The 15,259-nt window shown below is 38.5% G+C and overlaps 1 protein-coding gene across 4 annotated transcripts in view; it reads right to left on the bottom strand.

The window, feature by feature from the left end:
* Positions 1-205: 205 nt before the first annotated feature.
* Positions 206-15,259, bottom strand: part of PDE6C (phosphodiesterase 6C, cGMP-specific, cone, alpha prime) — a 42,127-nt gene continuing 27,073 nt past the window's right edge. For 3 of the 4 annotated variants that reach the window (XM_005884050.2, XM_014531574.1, XM_014531573.1), the window contains 8 exons: positions 14,219-14,306; positions 7,203-7,303; positions 5,374-5,481; positions 5,222-5,285; positions 3,852-3,926; positions 3,652-3,735; positions 3,128-3,284; positions 206-523 (listed from right to left, as the gene is read on the bottom strand). In XM_005884050.2, coding sequence (XP_005884112.1) covers positions 462-523; positions 3,128-3,284; positions 3,652-3,735; positions 3,852-3,926; positions 5,222-5,285; positions 5,374-5,481; positions 7,203-7,303; positions 14,219-14,306 — 739 coding nt within the window. In that variant the 3' untranslated portion in view covers positions 206-461. The remainder of the gene's footprint in view (positions 524-3,127; positions 3,285-3,651; positions 3,736-3,851; positions 3,927-5,221; positions 5,286-5,373; positions 5,482-7,202; positions 7,304-14,218; positions 14,307-15,259) is intronic. The other variant, XM_014531572.1, reaches the window with a different exon arrangement.

The following is a 15,259-nucleotide window of genomic DNA, read 5'->3' as shown; positions in this document are numbered from 1 at the left end:
CTAATCCAATGCAACTGTGTGCTTATGAGAGATTAGGACACAGATACACAGGAGGAAGACCATGTAAAGACACAGGGAGAGGCTGGCCATCTACAGACCTAGGAGAAACCAACCCTGCCAACATCTTGAACTTGGACCTCTAGCCTCCAGAACTGTGAGAAAATAAATTCCTGTTGTTTAAGTCACCCAGTCTGTGATATTTTGTTATGGTAGCCCTAGCAGATGCGTACAATTAATAACTTTTAAAAAGCACTCATTCTCATCTTATTTTGCACTTTTGTAGAACTTTATTTTATCCTCAGTGTGTTTTCCCCTGATAGTCACAAGAGGAGCTTTTCTGAAGCCCCTCCTACTGTGTTACTTGATGGTTGCTGAATGAAATTTGCTGAAGTTCTTTTGAATGTTTTCTCTTTTTCTTCAAGAGTAGAAACAATATTTGAAATGTAGAACAAGGGATCATACTACAACATTAGGCATGTTTTGGACTTTTTGTCATCAACACCATCTCCTGAATCTTCTGTAGCTAGTAAAAAGGAGAAAAGCAGTATTATTGGGAGTCTGGCTACATAGTGTTTTTATTCTAACACTCTAATGATGTTAGTATTAACTTTATGGCTTAATTAGTTTTAGTTTATAGCAAATACTAAAGGCTTGACTATTTAAAAACTTAAATACATATTCAGAATTAGTCCACTTAAAAATAGAATTTAATAAAGAATTAGCCAATTATAACATCTGTTTCTCAAGAGAACCACTGAAGTACACAATCTGGGAATCTGAGTTGTTGCTTTGGGCTAGGCACAAAGCTTGTTGCCTGGAAATACAAAATAATGTTCCTAGTTCACAGAAACTTGTCACTGTAATAGGAAAAAGGTTCAGCAGTGATTTTTATGCACATAAAGTAGAGAAGATCCACATCCTATATAGTAAAAGGGTAATATGCAAATTGACCCTAACAGCAGAGCGACTGGGAATGACTGGTCACTATGACACACACTGACCACAAGGGGGCAGATGCTCAATGCAGGAGCTGCCCCTTGGTGGTCAGTGTGCTCCCAGAGGGGGAGCTCTGCTTAGCCACAAGCCAGACTGACGGCTGCCAGTACAGCGGTGGTGGTGGGAGCTTCTCCCGCCTCCTCAGCAGTGCTAAGGCTGTCTGACTGCAGCTAGGCCTGCTCCCCACTGGCAAGTGGACACCCCCCGAGGGCTCCCGGGCTGCCAGAGGAATGTCTGACTGCCAGCTTAGGCCCAATTCCCTGGGGAGCAGGCCTAAGCCAGCAGGTGGTCATCCCCCGAGGGGTCCCAGACTGGGAGAGTGCACAGGCCGGGCTGAGGGACCCCCCCAAGTGCACAAATTTTTGTGCACTGGGCCTCTAGTTCAATATACTGAATATAGATAGATAGATAGATAGATAGATAGATGATAGATAAATAAATAAATAAAAATGCCACAAGCCACTTAAAGGACCTGATACCCTATTACCCTGTTTATCATAAAATTGAGCGAAAAGATTAAATTTTATTGTACTAAGAAATATCACTTGCTCAGTAAGATTACCACTTTTGTTATCTTTTTGAAGTGCAAATTAGATATTATGGCTTTCCTATTTAAATCCCTTTAATGACTTCCCCTAGCTCTTCTGGAGGACACATTCTTAGTAAGGCCTTCAAGGCAACACAACCTATCAGGGCTGCCTGCATTACCAGCCTCTGATACTTTGCCCTGGTTACTGTCTAGTCTCCTTAAGTTCTCCAGTTGCACCAAGCTTATTGCCACTTCAAAGCTTTTGTACATATTCTCTTCTTTCTCTCCTTTCTGAACCCCACCTCTCTTTGCTTAGCCAGAGTTCAGAGTTTAGCATAAGCATCCTTCCTCAGGTACACTCTTCATGCTTCCTCTGATAGTTAGATAACCAAGCACTCATTTATTTTAACATCTAGCTCCCCCATCTGTGAGATAAGGGCTCAGTCTCTTCCCAGGGCCTGCCTAACACAGGGCCTTGTACTGAATAAGTACATCAGTGGATATCAAGGAGTCAGAAATCCTATCTTTATTCTGTTGAAGGATATCCTTAGCCTCTTCAGCAAAAGACTTTCTCCCTCTTTGAAGTCTTTAAAATACTCTTAAACACAATAGAACGCTCTAAAAGGACTGTTGTATCTTCTGTTTTGCAAGGCCTTTCCAGATAGAGATGAATTCTTCGTTAAACAATAAGAATTTCTTACAAAACTTTTTGAGCGCTGAACTCTGAAGAAAAAAATGTCATCATATTCACATTCCACTTTAAAGATGACATTTTTTTTTAAAATATATTTTATTGATTTTTTACAGAGAGGAAGGGAGAGAGATAGAGAGTTAGAAACATCGATCAGCTGCCTCCTGCACACCCCCCACTGGGGATGCGCCCGCAACCCAGGTACATGCCCTTGACCGGAATCGAACCTGGGACCCTTCAGTCCACAGGCCGACGCTCTATCCACTGAGCCAAACCGGTTTCGGCTAAAGATGACATTTTGAGACATCTGATGAGCTAATAATTGATCCTGAGTGTCTTACAGAGGTTTTCTGAAGAAAGTCTAACAAAGTGATTTTAAGAGTAGAGATTTCATTAGGAAAAATAGCCGTGTGTGGAGACATTTGAGGCGCAGGCAGGCTAAGTCTTGGAGTACCTGTTGACACCTCACTCAGCTGGCCAGCTTTGCTTTACATGTAGGGCTACCTGGAGATTTGTAAAACCTTCTCATTATATAGAGAAGAATATTAAGCTCAAAGAGGTTCAGCAAGTCGCTCAAAGTCTCACAGCGAATGCATAATGTTGGGACTAAAATTGTTGATCCCTTTGATTTCATGGTTTTCATGTTTTTTCTAAAAACTCAGTATCTGCAGAGGTGCCTCAGGAGCCAACTTCTAGAGTGGATGAGGAAGCCTAGCCCCACCCCTAGCTCAATGGGACCAGCCAATTCCATCTGGAATTCTTTGAGGGAGGGGAGGTAACCTGAAAATCACTAACATCTTAAAATTATCAGACCGTACAGTAAAGCAAGTTTAATATTTGTGTTTACTTTTTATGCTTTTGTCATGTGACTTCTGGCTACTTGCAAGAAGGAAAATCAAATTCCATCTAACCTTTTTCAGTCATGTTTCCTTCTTCCTGCTTTTTCACCTCCTCTTCCATTACCTTCACCTTTGCATCATATTCATCAGCCAGAGATTTCCACTCCATTCTGTTATTCTGAAGGCCATTCAGCATGGGGGTGACTTCTTGGTGAAACCGGGAGAACTCCTACAGAGAATTTCAGGTCAAAAACTACTTAAATTGTGTGGTTAATATTCAGTACTTTCCATATGCAGAAGAGCTGTAAGAAAATGTTCCGATGTTCAGCGCTGCTAGGTCAAATTTAACTCTGTGCCTTGGGAACGGAGACAGGGGCTTCCTTTCCTGCCTGCCTAAGTCAATTTGCTCTCATCTGAGTTCTTTCTCCTTCCACTCCTGAATGAGGGATTAGGATAATACCGCAAACTACCTTGGAGAAATAAGGACACCACTAATGGCTTTTCATGTGGGGTCTTTTTGAATTTGGTTAACAGTTTGAAAGCAAAATTCTCATCCAGATGATTATGTATTTCACCCAAATAATTTGTTTACTTACCTTATATACAAAAGTACAAACAAAATCAATAAATCCAACTTGAAGTTTAGGCAGTTCATCTTTTTTGTTTCTGTCCATCATAGGCTAGAAAGAAAAATAAACCCTTTAAAGATAGTTTTCTAAGGTTCAGCAAACAAAATAGACTAATTTGTATCGATATTTTTAAATAAATAGTGTGTTTTTTATGTCAAGGTCTTTACAATAGGTTGTTGCTGCAGCACTGTTCTCTCCAGATCTCCTTGTTCCCAAAATTCACTTGCAACTAGAAGTGCTACCTGCAAATAAGAAAGACTTGGTTCATGAAAGCAACTTATTAATAGAGAATCTGCACTGTATTAGTATGAATGACATTTAAGACAGGATTTATAGTTACTGTTAAAGTACCTCTGAGCATATTGTCATACCACATACTCTTTGGTTTTAAAAAAATGACATTTACAGATTGTATGGAAATGGGAAAGGAGAATTTCTCTTCTTATCAGTGTTCCAAACTCATTCTGGGAGTGCCTACCTCCTAGTTGCTATTGCCACCATCTCTCAACAGTAAAAAAGGGAAATGGGAAGATATTTAGTTCCATTATATTATGCTTCAAGCTCTGGAACCTCCCAACTCCTTCTGTCCTGCTTCTATTAGCATCTAGCATCTATCTGCATGTGTGATGCACACCGCACTCACACATATGCACACAAAGGCTAGAACACAGCTTTACTTGATTACAGTGTGCAGATACTTGAGGGTTTATTTATATCCTTTTTAAAAACCCAATATCAAATTTATTGAACACCTACTAGCTGCCTTACATTGGCATGAGCCAGGCTTGCCAAGAGGAATGAGATGTGACATTTTTCTTTAAGATGCTCACAGTCTAGTGAAGGCAGTCATGTACTAGTATACAGTGTGGTAAGTGCTATAACAGTAATAGTACGAATGTTATGGAACAAGGAGAATGGAGTAAATTTAAGTTTAATAAAGGGGGGAGGTTGTGCACTGAAGAAAGGATTGCTGGAAAGAGAAAAGCACTAATGATTCATCCTCGTGCTGATTTATCACACAATCCCTGAATAACTGTACGTAAACTTTTTATCGCCTGTTCAGTGATAAGGAATACTTTCAGGAAAGCATTTTCTTTCCAATATTCCCTCTACTTGTCTTGTTCTGGGGCCTGATCAAAAAGACCTATTGTCTTACATCTGTGAGCTCATGAAAGCAATTTGCCTTTTTTCATACCCAACAGGGAACATTTTATCTTTGTCTTAACTTCTCAAGTTCCTCTTTCCATCTTTTTAAATTATAAACTGATTGTTTGAGAGGACAAGTCCAGGGTAATGGAAGATAATAGCTTCATATAAGTGATATATCATAATTAATTAGCCATCCTTCTATTCATGGACATTTAGATTATTTCAAATAAGTGATAGCTATAATATCACTTGATAACTCTATTGATAACCCAGAAGGAGAATAATAAATGTGTGTGTGAATAAATGTCTGAGGTTACCTGATATACTCACGATCCCTTTTACGTGGGACCTACGAGTGTGACAGAAAAGGAAACATAATTTTATTCACCTGACTTTGAACCTCCCAGGGCTTGGTTATAGCTGACAAGTCACATGCAGTCATCATCATTGCCCTTTAGAAGAAACAAAAATTGTTAATACAGAAAGAAATACAAAATAAGTGATTTTTGCCAAAATAGGAATAACATTCTGACTACTCACATGATGATCTCTTTTTTGGTTGGATCAATGGTTATGTATTTGATGGCCTCTTCTTCAGTTTCCATTTTTTCACAGGCATCAACAATTTTTTGAAACATGGTTCTCTTCCTAAAAAAAGATACAGCTGTGCAATAGCATATAAGACCAGAGGGTAAAAAGGTATCTTTAACATGAGCTTTTCAGATCTCCTGAAGCACATCCAATGACTCTTGTGGGTGTCGACCCCAAGGTAAGAAGTTACATTTTATAATATATATGTGCATAAAGTATAGCCATATTTGCATGACTATATCTGAGACAAGCTCTGCGCACACTGTACTATTCAGTTAAATTGTCTTACTGCGCGTAAGCTCTGTTGGGGTCACCTTTTACAATGAGGTGTAAAATTGAAGATATGCAAACCCTACAGCAATTTCATTTCTAGGGAGAGTTTTTTTTTGTTTTTGTTTTTGTTTTTTTTTAAATATATTTTATTGATTTTTTACAGAGAGGAAGGGAGAGAGATAGAGAGTTAGAAACATCGATGAGAGAGAAACATCGATCAGCTGCCTCCTGCACATCTCCTACTGGGGATGTGCCCGCAACCCAGGTACATGCCCTTGACCGGAATCGAACTTGGGACCTTTCAGTCCGCAGGCTGATGCTCTATACACTGAGCCAAACCGGTTTCGGCTCTAGGGAGAGTTTTTAGGAAACATATATATACAAGGACATACAATTTAGTATTGTGGGCAATTATGAAAAATTTGAAATAATCTAAATGTCCATGAATAGAAGGATGGCTAAATTAATTATGGTATATGCATACAGTTGAATATACAGTTCAAACGAATTAACTGGATCTCCATTTACCGCCAAGGCAAATCTTTAAAAGAAAATGTTGCATGTAAAAAGCAAATTGCAGAAAGGTATATACAGTATACCATTTATGGGAAATTTTTAAATCTACTTCACAATACCATATAAAAACATGGATGGAAAGGAATACACAAATACACAAATACACATCAGCCTCTGAATGGTCATGTCTTTGAGGGAGAAAGGAGGGGTCTTTCATGGTGGAGTGTGTGTGTGTGTGTGTGTGTGTGTGTGTGTGTGTGTGTGCAATATCTCATTTCTATCACTTTTTTTCTCCTTTTAAAAAAAATAAGACAGGTGTGGCAAAATCTTAGCATTTGTTGAATCTGAGTTATATTATCCTAAGTATCTGTCTTCATGTTTGAACTATCTAATAATTAAATTTTTAATTAAGAAGGATCAGAGAGGCACAATTTGATACTTCCCATCAAAGTCATTAAATATTTGGATCCTATAACTTGTTCACTTTGTTCAAATCCATTTTCACCAAGCAGCTTTATGGTTCACTGACAAGAAAATGTGCAGAAGCTTGAAGTATCTGGTCCTTGGTAACTATTATTATAATAAATAAGCTGGCACTCTGCTGTATATAACTCAGAATTCTGGGAGTTTGGTTAATTTGCATCAGTATCACCAAGATTGTTCATCTCCCAGACTCCGGACCATGGTGAATTCAGGACAAAAGCCATCTCATGAGGTTGTGTGGGATCACCCTTCTGGCAATGCGACAATCTTGCTGAATATTCCTCAACTCAACCTTCTTCAGATAAACTATTTAATATTAGGGGCTTAGCTTTTAAAAGTTTGCAGATGTCTAGAAATTCACTGTCATGCATCTTGAAGGTGTTTTATTGATAACCCAAAAGGAGAATAATAGATGTGTGTGTGTGAATAAATGTCCTTCAAGTTCATTGCAATGGACCATTTATGGAAGGCAGAACCACACAGGTATAAGGAAGTTCTGTACTTACTTGAAGTATAAAGCCAGGTCAGTTGCTATTATTGCAACTTCAAACAAATGAATAACTGTTTCAAACTGGCGTTTATTTAGGTTCTGGAAGATGTTTAAACTCTGTAAGATGAACATTCACAATAAAGTGCAATCATTAATTTGCCTGTGATTCAACAAACAAACCAAACTATGCCTAAAATAAAGATTATTTACAGAGAGAAGAAAACTAGGTCTTCCACTGTTTTGCTTTCAATTTTTGCTTTCACTGTTTGCTTTCAATTTTTGCATCTTGGATTAAGAAAACCTCTCTACTTTGAGTAAGTAATTTACCCATAAAAATAGATATTAGCAAATGTTCATGTAATCAGTATAAGATTTTGAAGTAAATAAAAGTGTTTTCTTCCAGGACCATTTAAACAATACTAATGTGCTTGTATTAATCAAAGAGCTTTAATAAAGAATATCTGGTAGATGTCAAACTGTTAGATATCCATGTTGAATTACCTACCATGTAATTTCAGAGTGATCACAGGAAAATTTTCAGGAACTGTGAATTACACTAGTACTCATGTGTGTGTATGAAAAATAATGAAATTTTTCCAAGCTGTTCTCAAAATGTATCCTTGCAATAATATTTTACAAAGACTTAACTAGACCTTAGTGTTCTAGAAAACTAGAGTATAAAGTTGGGAGTGGTTTTTAAAAGATCTGATATTCCAAATAGACCTTCATAGGCATACAGGCTAAAGGACAGATGTATAGTGGTTTTGCCAAATGAAATTGACTGTTATGAAATACAGGAAAAGTTCCATTGGAAAGAAAAGAGGAAATAGTATATTAACTTATGTAGAGATAGAGGCAGCATAAAATAGACTTGCAAACCCAAGACCAGCTATGGCTCTCTGTTATTCCAAGAGACTGAAAAACTAGAAAGCAAGAAATGAACAAAGAACTCAAGTTTTCTATATTATCTATACAAATAAAAGGGTAATATGGTAATTAGACTGGGAGACCTTCCTGGAGACCTTCTGGACGTCCTTCCAGACAAAGCCATGGTGGCGGGGCTGAGGCAGAGGTGGTACAGGGCGAGGCAGAGGTGATTAGGAGTGATCAGGACAGCAGGGGAGCAGTTAGAGGCAATCAGGCCAGTAGGGGAGCAGTTAGGGGTGATCAGGCATGCAGGCAGAGGTGGTTAGGAGTGCTCAGGCAGGCAGGCAAGTGGTTAGGATTAAGGAGGCAGGCAGGTGAGTGGTTAGGAGCCAGCGGTCCCGGATTGTGAGAGGGATGTCTGACTGCCGGTTTAGGCCCGATCAGACATAGGGATCGGGCCTCAACTGGCAGTCAGACATCCCCAAACGGGTCCCAGATTGGAGAGGGTGCAGGCTGGGCTGAGGGACACACACCCCCGTGCACGAATTTCGTGCACCAGGCCACTAGTCCTATATAATAAAAGGTTAATATGCAAATTGTCCCCACAGGCGGGAGTTCAACGGACCGGGAGTTAGACATGCACTGGCCACCAAGGGGCGGCGTGGAACATGGCGGGCATTGGCGACGTGGCGCTGGCAGCGGGCGGCAATGGAGGCGCTGCTGGCTCCAATGGGCCCCAACGAGAATGGGACCTCGGCAGGATGGTGGAGCAGGTGAGCAGGTGGAGCCAGGCCAAAGCGGTTGTGAGTGGGGGCCCCAATCGCCCCACCGGTCACCCTACAGATCGGCCCTGATCACTGGCCAGGCCTAGGGACCCTACCTATGCATGAATTTCATGCACCGGGCCTCTAGTATATGTTATATAAACCTTCACTTAAGTCATTTTTTATAACAAATTTACTAGGCTAAACACCATATAATGATAGCAGCAACTCACATAATACTTACTGCTTACCAGGCACTATTCTAAATGCTTTATGAATACTCTTAATCTTAAAACAAACCACAGTACAGAGAGGTTAAGTAACTTGCTCACGGTTAAACAGTGAGTACACGGCAGAGCTGGAATCTAAACCAGTGCAGCATGGCATTACACTGCCTCTCAACAAGGAGCCCAGGTTCGGTTCCCATATTCACCACTTGGTAGTTGTATAATCTCGGACACGTCATTTAGCATCTGTATTTGCTTTCTCAAATGGGGATAATAACAGCTGCCCTGCCTAACTGCCTAGCACTTAGTCTATGCTCAATAAATATTTGTGGAATGTTAACTCAAATGAGATAACTGAGAATGCATTTTAAAACCATAAATTGCTACAAAGGCCATATCATTATTCTTGTTATGTAAAGTTTTGAGGCTAGCTTCAGGTTAAAAGAGATTTGCAAACCCAAGACCAACTATGGCTCTCTGTCATTCCAGGAGATTGAAATACTAGAAAGCAAGAAATGAACAAGAACTCAAGTTTTTTATATCATATGTTATATAAGCCTTTGCTTAAGTAATCTTTTTATAAAATAAATTCTAGGACCAAAAATAGTATTTTACATAACAGTTATAAGTAGTAGAAAGGAAAGCTGTGATATTTTTTGTTAAAATAATGAGTTCATAATGGCAACTATAGTCTATTTAAATTGATAGAATGAAAAAATGGCTGTTGAACACTCCAAGAAGTACAATAAACAAAAGAAAACCTGTCTAGATCAAAATCAGTTTCTTATTTGACACAGTTCACAGCAGCCCCTGGAGCATCCCAGTCCATACTCTGAACCAAATCTGGATACAGGGCATTTTCAACCTGGCCTGTATTGGCCAGGAAGAAGGAAGAGCAAAGGGAGCATTTACAATTTTAATCTCACTTCCTGCCCTTGATTTTGGCACCATGGTGGCCTTTGGACTGGTGGTGACCCAATGGCATGTTTATGTCATTGAGTCACTTACTGTCTTTATTTGTTCATTGATACACATTTTTATGTTCCAAATGTAATGTGACATATACTTTGTAGCTCCAGTGACACTTAAATTCATCCTTGATTGCTGTACTGGGGGAAAAAGTGAGGGCATGTGTAGAAATGCCTTAAACTTTTAGACTAATTAATATTAAAAGCACATGAAGACATTTTAATTTTACTGTATACTGAAAATTTGCTAAGAGAATAGGTCTCAGGAGTTCTCACCACACATTCACAAAAAGGTAAATATGTGAGGAGATGAATATGTTAATTAGCTGGTTGTAGTAATCATGTCACTATGTATATGTATATTGAAACATGTTGTACACCTTGTAATATATGTAATCTTAAAAAATAAAATGAACAAAAATTTAGGAAGAAGAGCCAAATTAAAACAAAATGGGGGGGGGGTGGGCAGGAAAGCAAAATAGGCTGATGAATTTAAATAATCCCTTAGGCTATAACTTCCTGTCTCTACCAAGTGTCAGATTGTACAGGGCGCATAATCTATAGCCATCGACCAAATAAATCAATATTTTTATGCACCAATTATTTTAATGTATATTGTTTATATTTGTAAACCTGGATACCTGTTACTATTTGCTAAGTATATCTGTATGAGAGGAAAAGCTACATATAAAGAGAAATATAAAAATAAATATGACTAATCCTGTTTTACCCCATTTAAGTCATACCTTTTTCCAATCCAAAATAATAAAACAGCTGTATTAAAGCTGACAGGTTATCAAAAGGTCTTTCAGATTACAAAGTAAATCAATATTGGATTTTTTAAAAAGATGAACATGGCATACTTTTAAAATTGGTATAATTAAGGAAAATGAGTGTACATTCAATTTTTCAGTACTGCTTTTTTAATAGATAGTACAATATACCTAAATTTCACTCATCATTTTTTTCCTCATTCATTTCACTTTTATCTAAAAAACTGTGCAAGTCTACTAATTGAAAAACCATTTCTTAATTCTATATTCTTTCATATTTTCTCTTTTATTCCTTTCACAGCGAAGGCCTTTAAAAGAAAAGCTTCTAAGTGGTTTCTTTTTAAGCTGTGGACATAGATTCATACGAAGTATCCTGCTTCTGTTTTGTATTAGTTGCTGGAAAGCTCTTGATCAAATTTGTGGCCCATGTCTAATAAATGTTTATACCTCACTGTACACATTTTGGGAACATTTTGAGACTTTACCATACTTTGTCTTATTTTTCCATTAGCCCTCTCTAATGTTATATGTATTTTTGGAAGCTCCACCAAATCATTTTGGACAAAAATTGAGGATTAAACACATATTCATGCATGCAATTTTTTTTAAGTAAGCAAAGATGCATTCATTGGAGCAAAGGCCCACTTACTCAAAGAAAGAGTATATTTTTATTCTCCCTCTACTATTAAAATGGCAATAAAAATATAAATTCTGCATAGCACATCAAAATAGGTGGAAGTGGCTCTAATTCATTCTGATTAGGGCTCCCAGGAGAGGAGAAGCCACAGAAAGTACAGGCAGTTTTAGTCTTCATGTTGGAGGAGAGTGCCCACCTGTTCAGGCTCACTGGTGACCTACAAAAGATATTTAGTTTCTTCATGCCTTCTTTGTATGAGATGGGGTTGGTATGAATAGAATTATTATGCACTTTGTAACGAAGTGTTTTTGAGTAACAAAAGGGTTCTGTTATTTATGCTGAGCAATTTATTTTGTCATTTTTATAGTACATTATAATTATAATATTACAATGTATACTCTCACAAATCTGACTAACAGGTATTTCCAGCCATTCACTCAGGTTAAAGGGTAGGTTTCTGTCTGGTTAGAATATAAGTGGTTCTAATTCTCAAAGCAGTGAATCCCACTCTATGGGGATATAAGGCCATTTTAGGTCAAAACCTTTTAATATGCAAAACAAAATGTCTGAGTCATGCCCATGAAATGCTGAAGTTGCTAGATAAATTCTAAGGATCTTCCTTGTTTTAAAAATTAAAGATTTTAAAAGTAAACATTTTTATACAAAAATAAGTAAATAAAAGAGTCACATTGTCTACGTAGGATGGCTAAAAATTTCTTTTTTCCCCCAGCATTCAATTTGCTTGCTTATAAAAAGCTCTGTGATTGCATTGCCTAGCGACTCTATTTACAGGCCTTAAAAGTCTGCAATTAGCAGATTGAATAGCATTGTAGGCAGGTCCTCGCCAAGATGGTAAAGATTACTGAGATGCAATATTCCTTTTTAGAATGAATAATAAACCTTTATATAGTCATCAAACCCAGTTCAGGCTGCAGAATAAATAACATTAAAGAATTTAATATGGAAAACCACAACCTTATTATAAACTCCCCAGTCCCAGAAAGAAAAAACTTATGAGATATGAGGAGCCTTCCAATGGTAAGCATTTAGATATTTGGCTGTAGTTTTTAAACATATTTTCCTTTAGTAAATACAATTAAATAACAAAATTAAAAATATATTTGACACGATCTGCCTTTGGTATCACATAATCACTAGGAATTAGAAAATTCTTACTCAAAAATATAAGATAGTCTCAGCCAGTAAAACAAAGACTCATAACAAATTGGATAATTAACAATTTAGTCTTATCTCTCTGAATTACTTTCCGATTCTCCTTTGAATTCTCCCAGAACAGATATTATCATTTTTATGGCATAAATGCTACTGCAGGGAGAAGTTCTGGCCATGCATCAGAACTATTACAGTTCTTGGTGAAAGTGCAGGTTTCTGGGCCCCCACCCCTGAGAGCCCAGTCAGTAAGTATGAAAAGCAGCCCAGGATCTGTTTTTTTGTGTGTTTTGTTTTGTTAATCCTCACTCGAGGATATTTTTCCATTGATTTTTTTTGGGAGAGTGGAAGAGAGAGGGAACCATCGATGTGAGAGAAACACATCAATTGGTTTTTTCCTGCATGCGCCCTGACCAGGGCCCTGGCTGGGGAGGAGCTTGCAACCAAGGTACATGCCTTTGCCCGGAGTCAAACCCGGAACCCTTTGGTCCGCAGGCTGATGCTCTATCCACTGAGCCAAACCAGCTAGGGCCAGAATCTGTCCTTAACAACCTGCCCACCCACCCCGTCCTGTGAAATCAATGATTCTGACGCAGCTGCTCTGGGTCTCCATGTCTGGGTGCTGTATCAGTCATAGGCTCTTAAAAACACTCCAGGCACTTCACTACACATACACTTTTCTTCCTGGTCACTCTGCCTTATAAGTTTTTCCACTTGGCTTTTCATTACCTAAAAGACTGTAGTGTTATCTCGAAACTTGGGACATATTTCTGTGCTTTCCTTCCCCTGAGCCTGTAATAATGATTGTGATGGAAACTGAGAAAAGCTCCACCCTGGAGAGGGCTGGTGCATCCTAATGAGCATCTGCAGTTCTAAACATGTCCTCTGGCGAGACACAAGTGTTCCCCTCCCTCTAATCAATGGCTCCTTTTAATTGTTTGGTTTGGAACTTTCTCAACTGATTTTTAAAAAAGGAAATATAACTAGACTATATCCACAACTTTTCCACAAGCCTATGTACCCTTAAATAAAATTGATAAAGAGAAGATTGACTACCTCCCATGGAATGCAAGTAGTAGTGATACATGCAAATCAAAGTGAATTCAAGACCAAGTTCAAAGACACTTCCTGCATAAAGCTGTCCCTGATGCAATCTGTCCTCCCCTGTGCCCTGCCCACTCCTGAGTGTGATATCTCCCTCTGGAACTCTCAGTGCCACTCTGATGGCAGTTGTCCGATTCTGCCTTATATCCCAGTTTCATGCCTCTCTCCGCTAAGAAATCTTGACTTTCTGAAAGTACAGACCATGCCCTTGAATGAAAGGGAGTGCCCAGGAATGAAAAAGAAAGCCGGTGCCTGATTTACACATCCCCTATAAGCCTTTTCTTCTTTTTCAACAGACCCACAGAGATTCTGTGAGGTTTCATGGCTCTTTTGTCCTCTATCCCAGCTACTTCCAACTTGGTTGTTCAAAAACTGTTGCAATTTAGCCATTTCTGTCATTGACTTTTATGAGGTAAACACTGTCAGCCTCCACCCCTCAAGGCCACCTCTTTCCAAGCATTTTCTGTAGGTTAGTGTTTTGACCCAGAGCTTGTGAGCTGCCCTGGAGAGAGGCTCAGGTACCTCATCCTGCAGGAGAGTCTTGCTGTACTCCAGATGGTGCCTCTCCAAAATAGAAGATCCATGAAGCTTTGCCAATGGAGACGTGGATCTAGAAGGAGAGGGATATGCCATGATTTTAGCTGTTTAAAGATTATGCATATGTCCATACAATATCGAATCTTTACTATCTGAGGATTTTTTTCATTTCCTCTCTCTCCCTCTCCCCTAATGCCTGTGAAATGGTCAAAAGTTACATATTGAAAAAGATGTTTTAGATTTAGAAGATGAGAATATGCTCTTTAAAACAATTTCTTAAAAAAAAACACAACACCCTGATTTATTGAATGCATAAAATGATTGAACTGTTTAAACTCAGAAGTCTGGTCCTTCCTCTGCATCTAAAATCTTTGTCCCCAGAGTTTATGGTGGTTGAATATGACTTATAGAGCATGTAGCAAACCTGATAAAGCCTGTAACTCATTTATAGAGAAAGTGTTCATTAGGAATTGAGTATTCTTATAAATACAGCATTGAGAATATAGTCAATAATCTATACATGTGCGATACATATAAAGCTCTTGCTGGTGCCAATTGCACGCATGTGTTTCAATCTGTCATTGTTGATTGTGAATTTGGTTGACACCTCTATTATAGAGAAAGGGTGAATAGTGATATTAAAGTATTTCTTCTAATTAATTTCCTTTCAATGTGCACGAATCAGTGCACCAGGCCACTAGTGTTGTGATAAGTATGTATGGTTTCAGATAGGTACTAGACTTTTCAGGGTGACCACTTCCCAAGTAATATAAATGTCTAATCACTTTGTTGTACACCTAAAGCTATTATAATATTGTACGTCAACTGGAAATTTAAAAATTTAAACATTTTTTTTATATTTTGATTGATATTTTACAGAGAGGAAGGGAGAGGGATAGAGCGTTAGAAACATCGATGAGAGAGAAACATCGATTAGCTGCCTCCTGCACACTCCCCACTGGGGATGTGCCCGCAACCAAGGTACATGCCCTTGACCAGAATCGAACCTGGGACCCTTGAGTCCGT

Source organism: Myotis brandtii, unplaced genomic scaffold, assembly GCF_000412655.1.
Source record: "Myotis brandtii unplaced genomic scaffold, ASM41265v1 scaffold810, whole genome shotgun sequence".
NCBI classification, from domain to species: Eukaryota; Metazoa; Chordata; class Mammalia; order Chiroptera; family Vespertilionidae; genus Myotis; species Myotis brandtii.
Note: the sequence above shows the minus strand (reverse complement) of the source record. Positions and strands in the feature narration are given on the sequence as shown.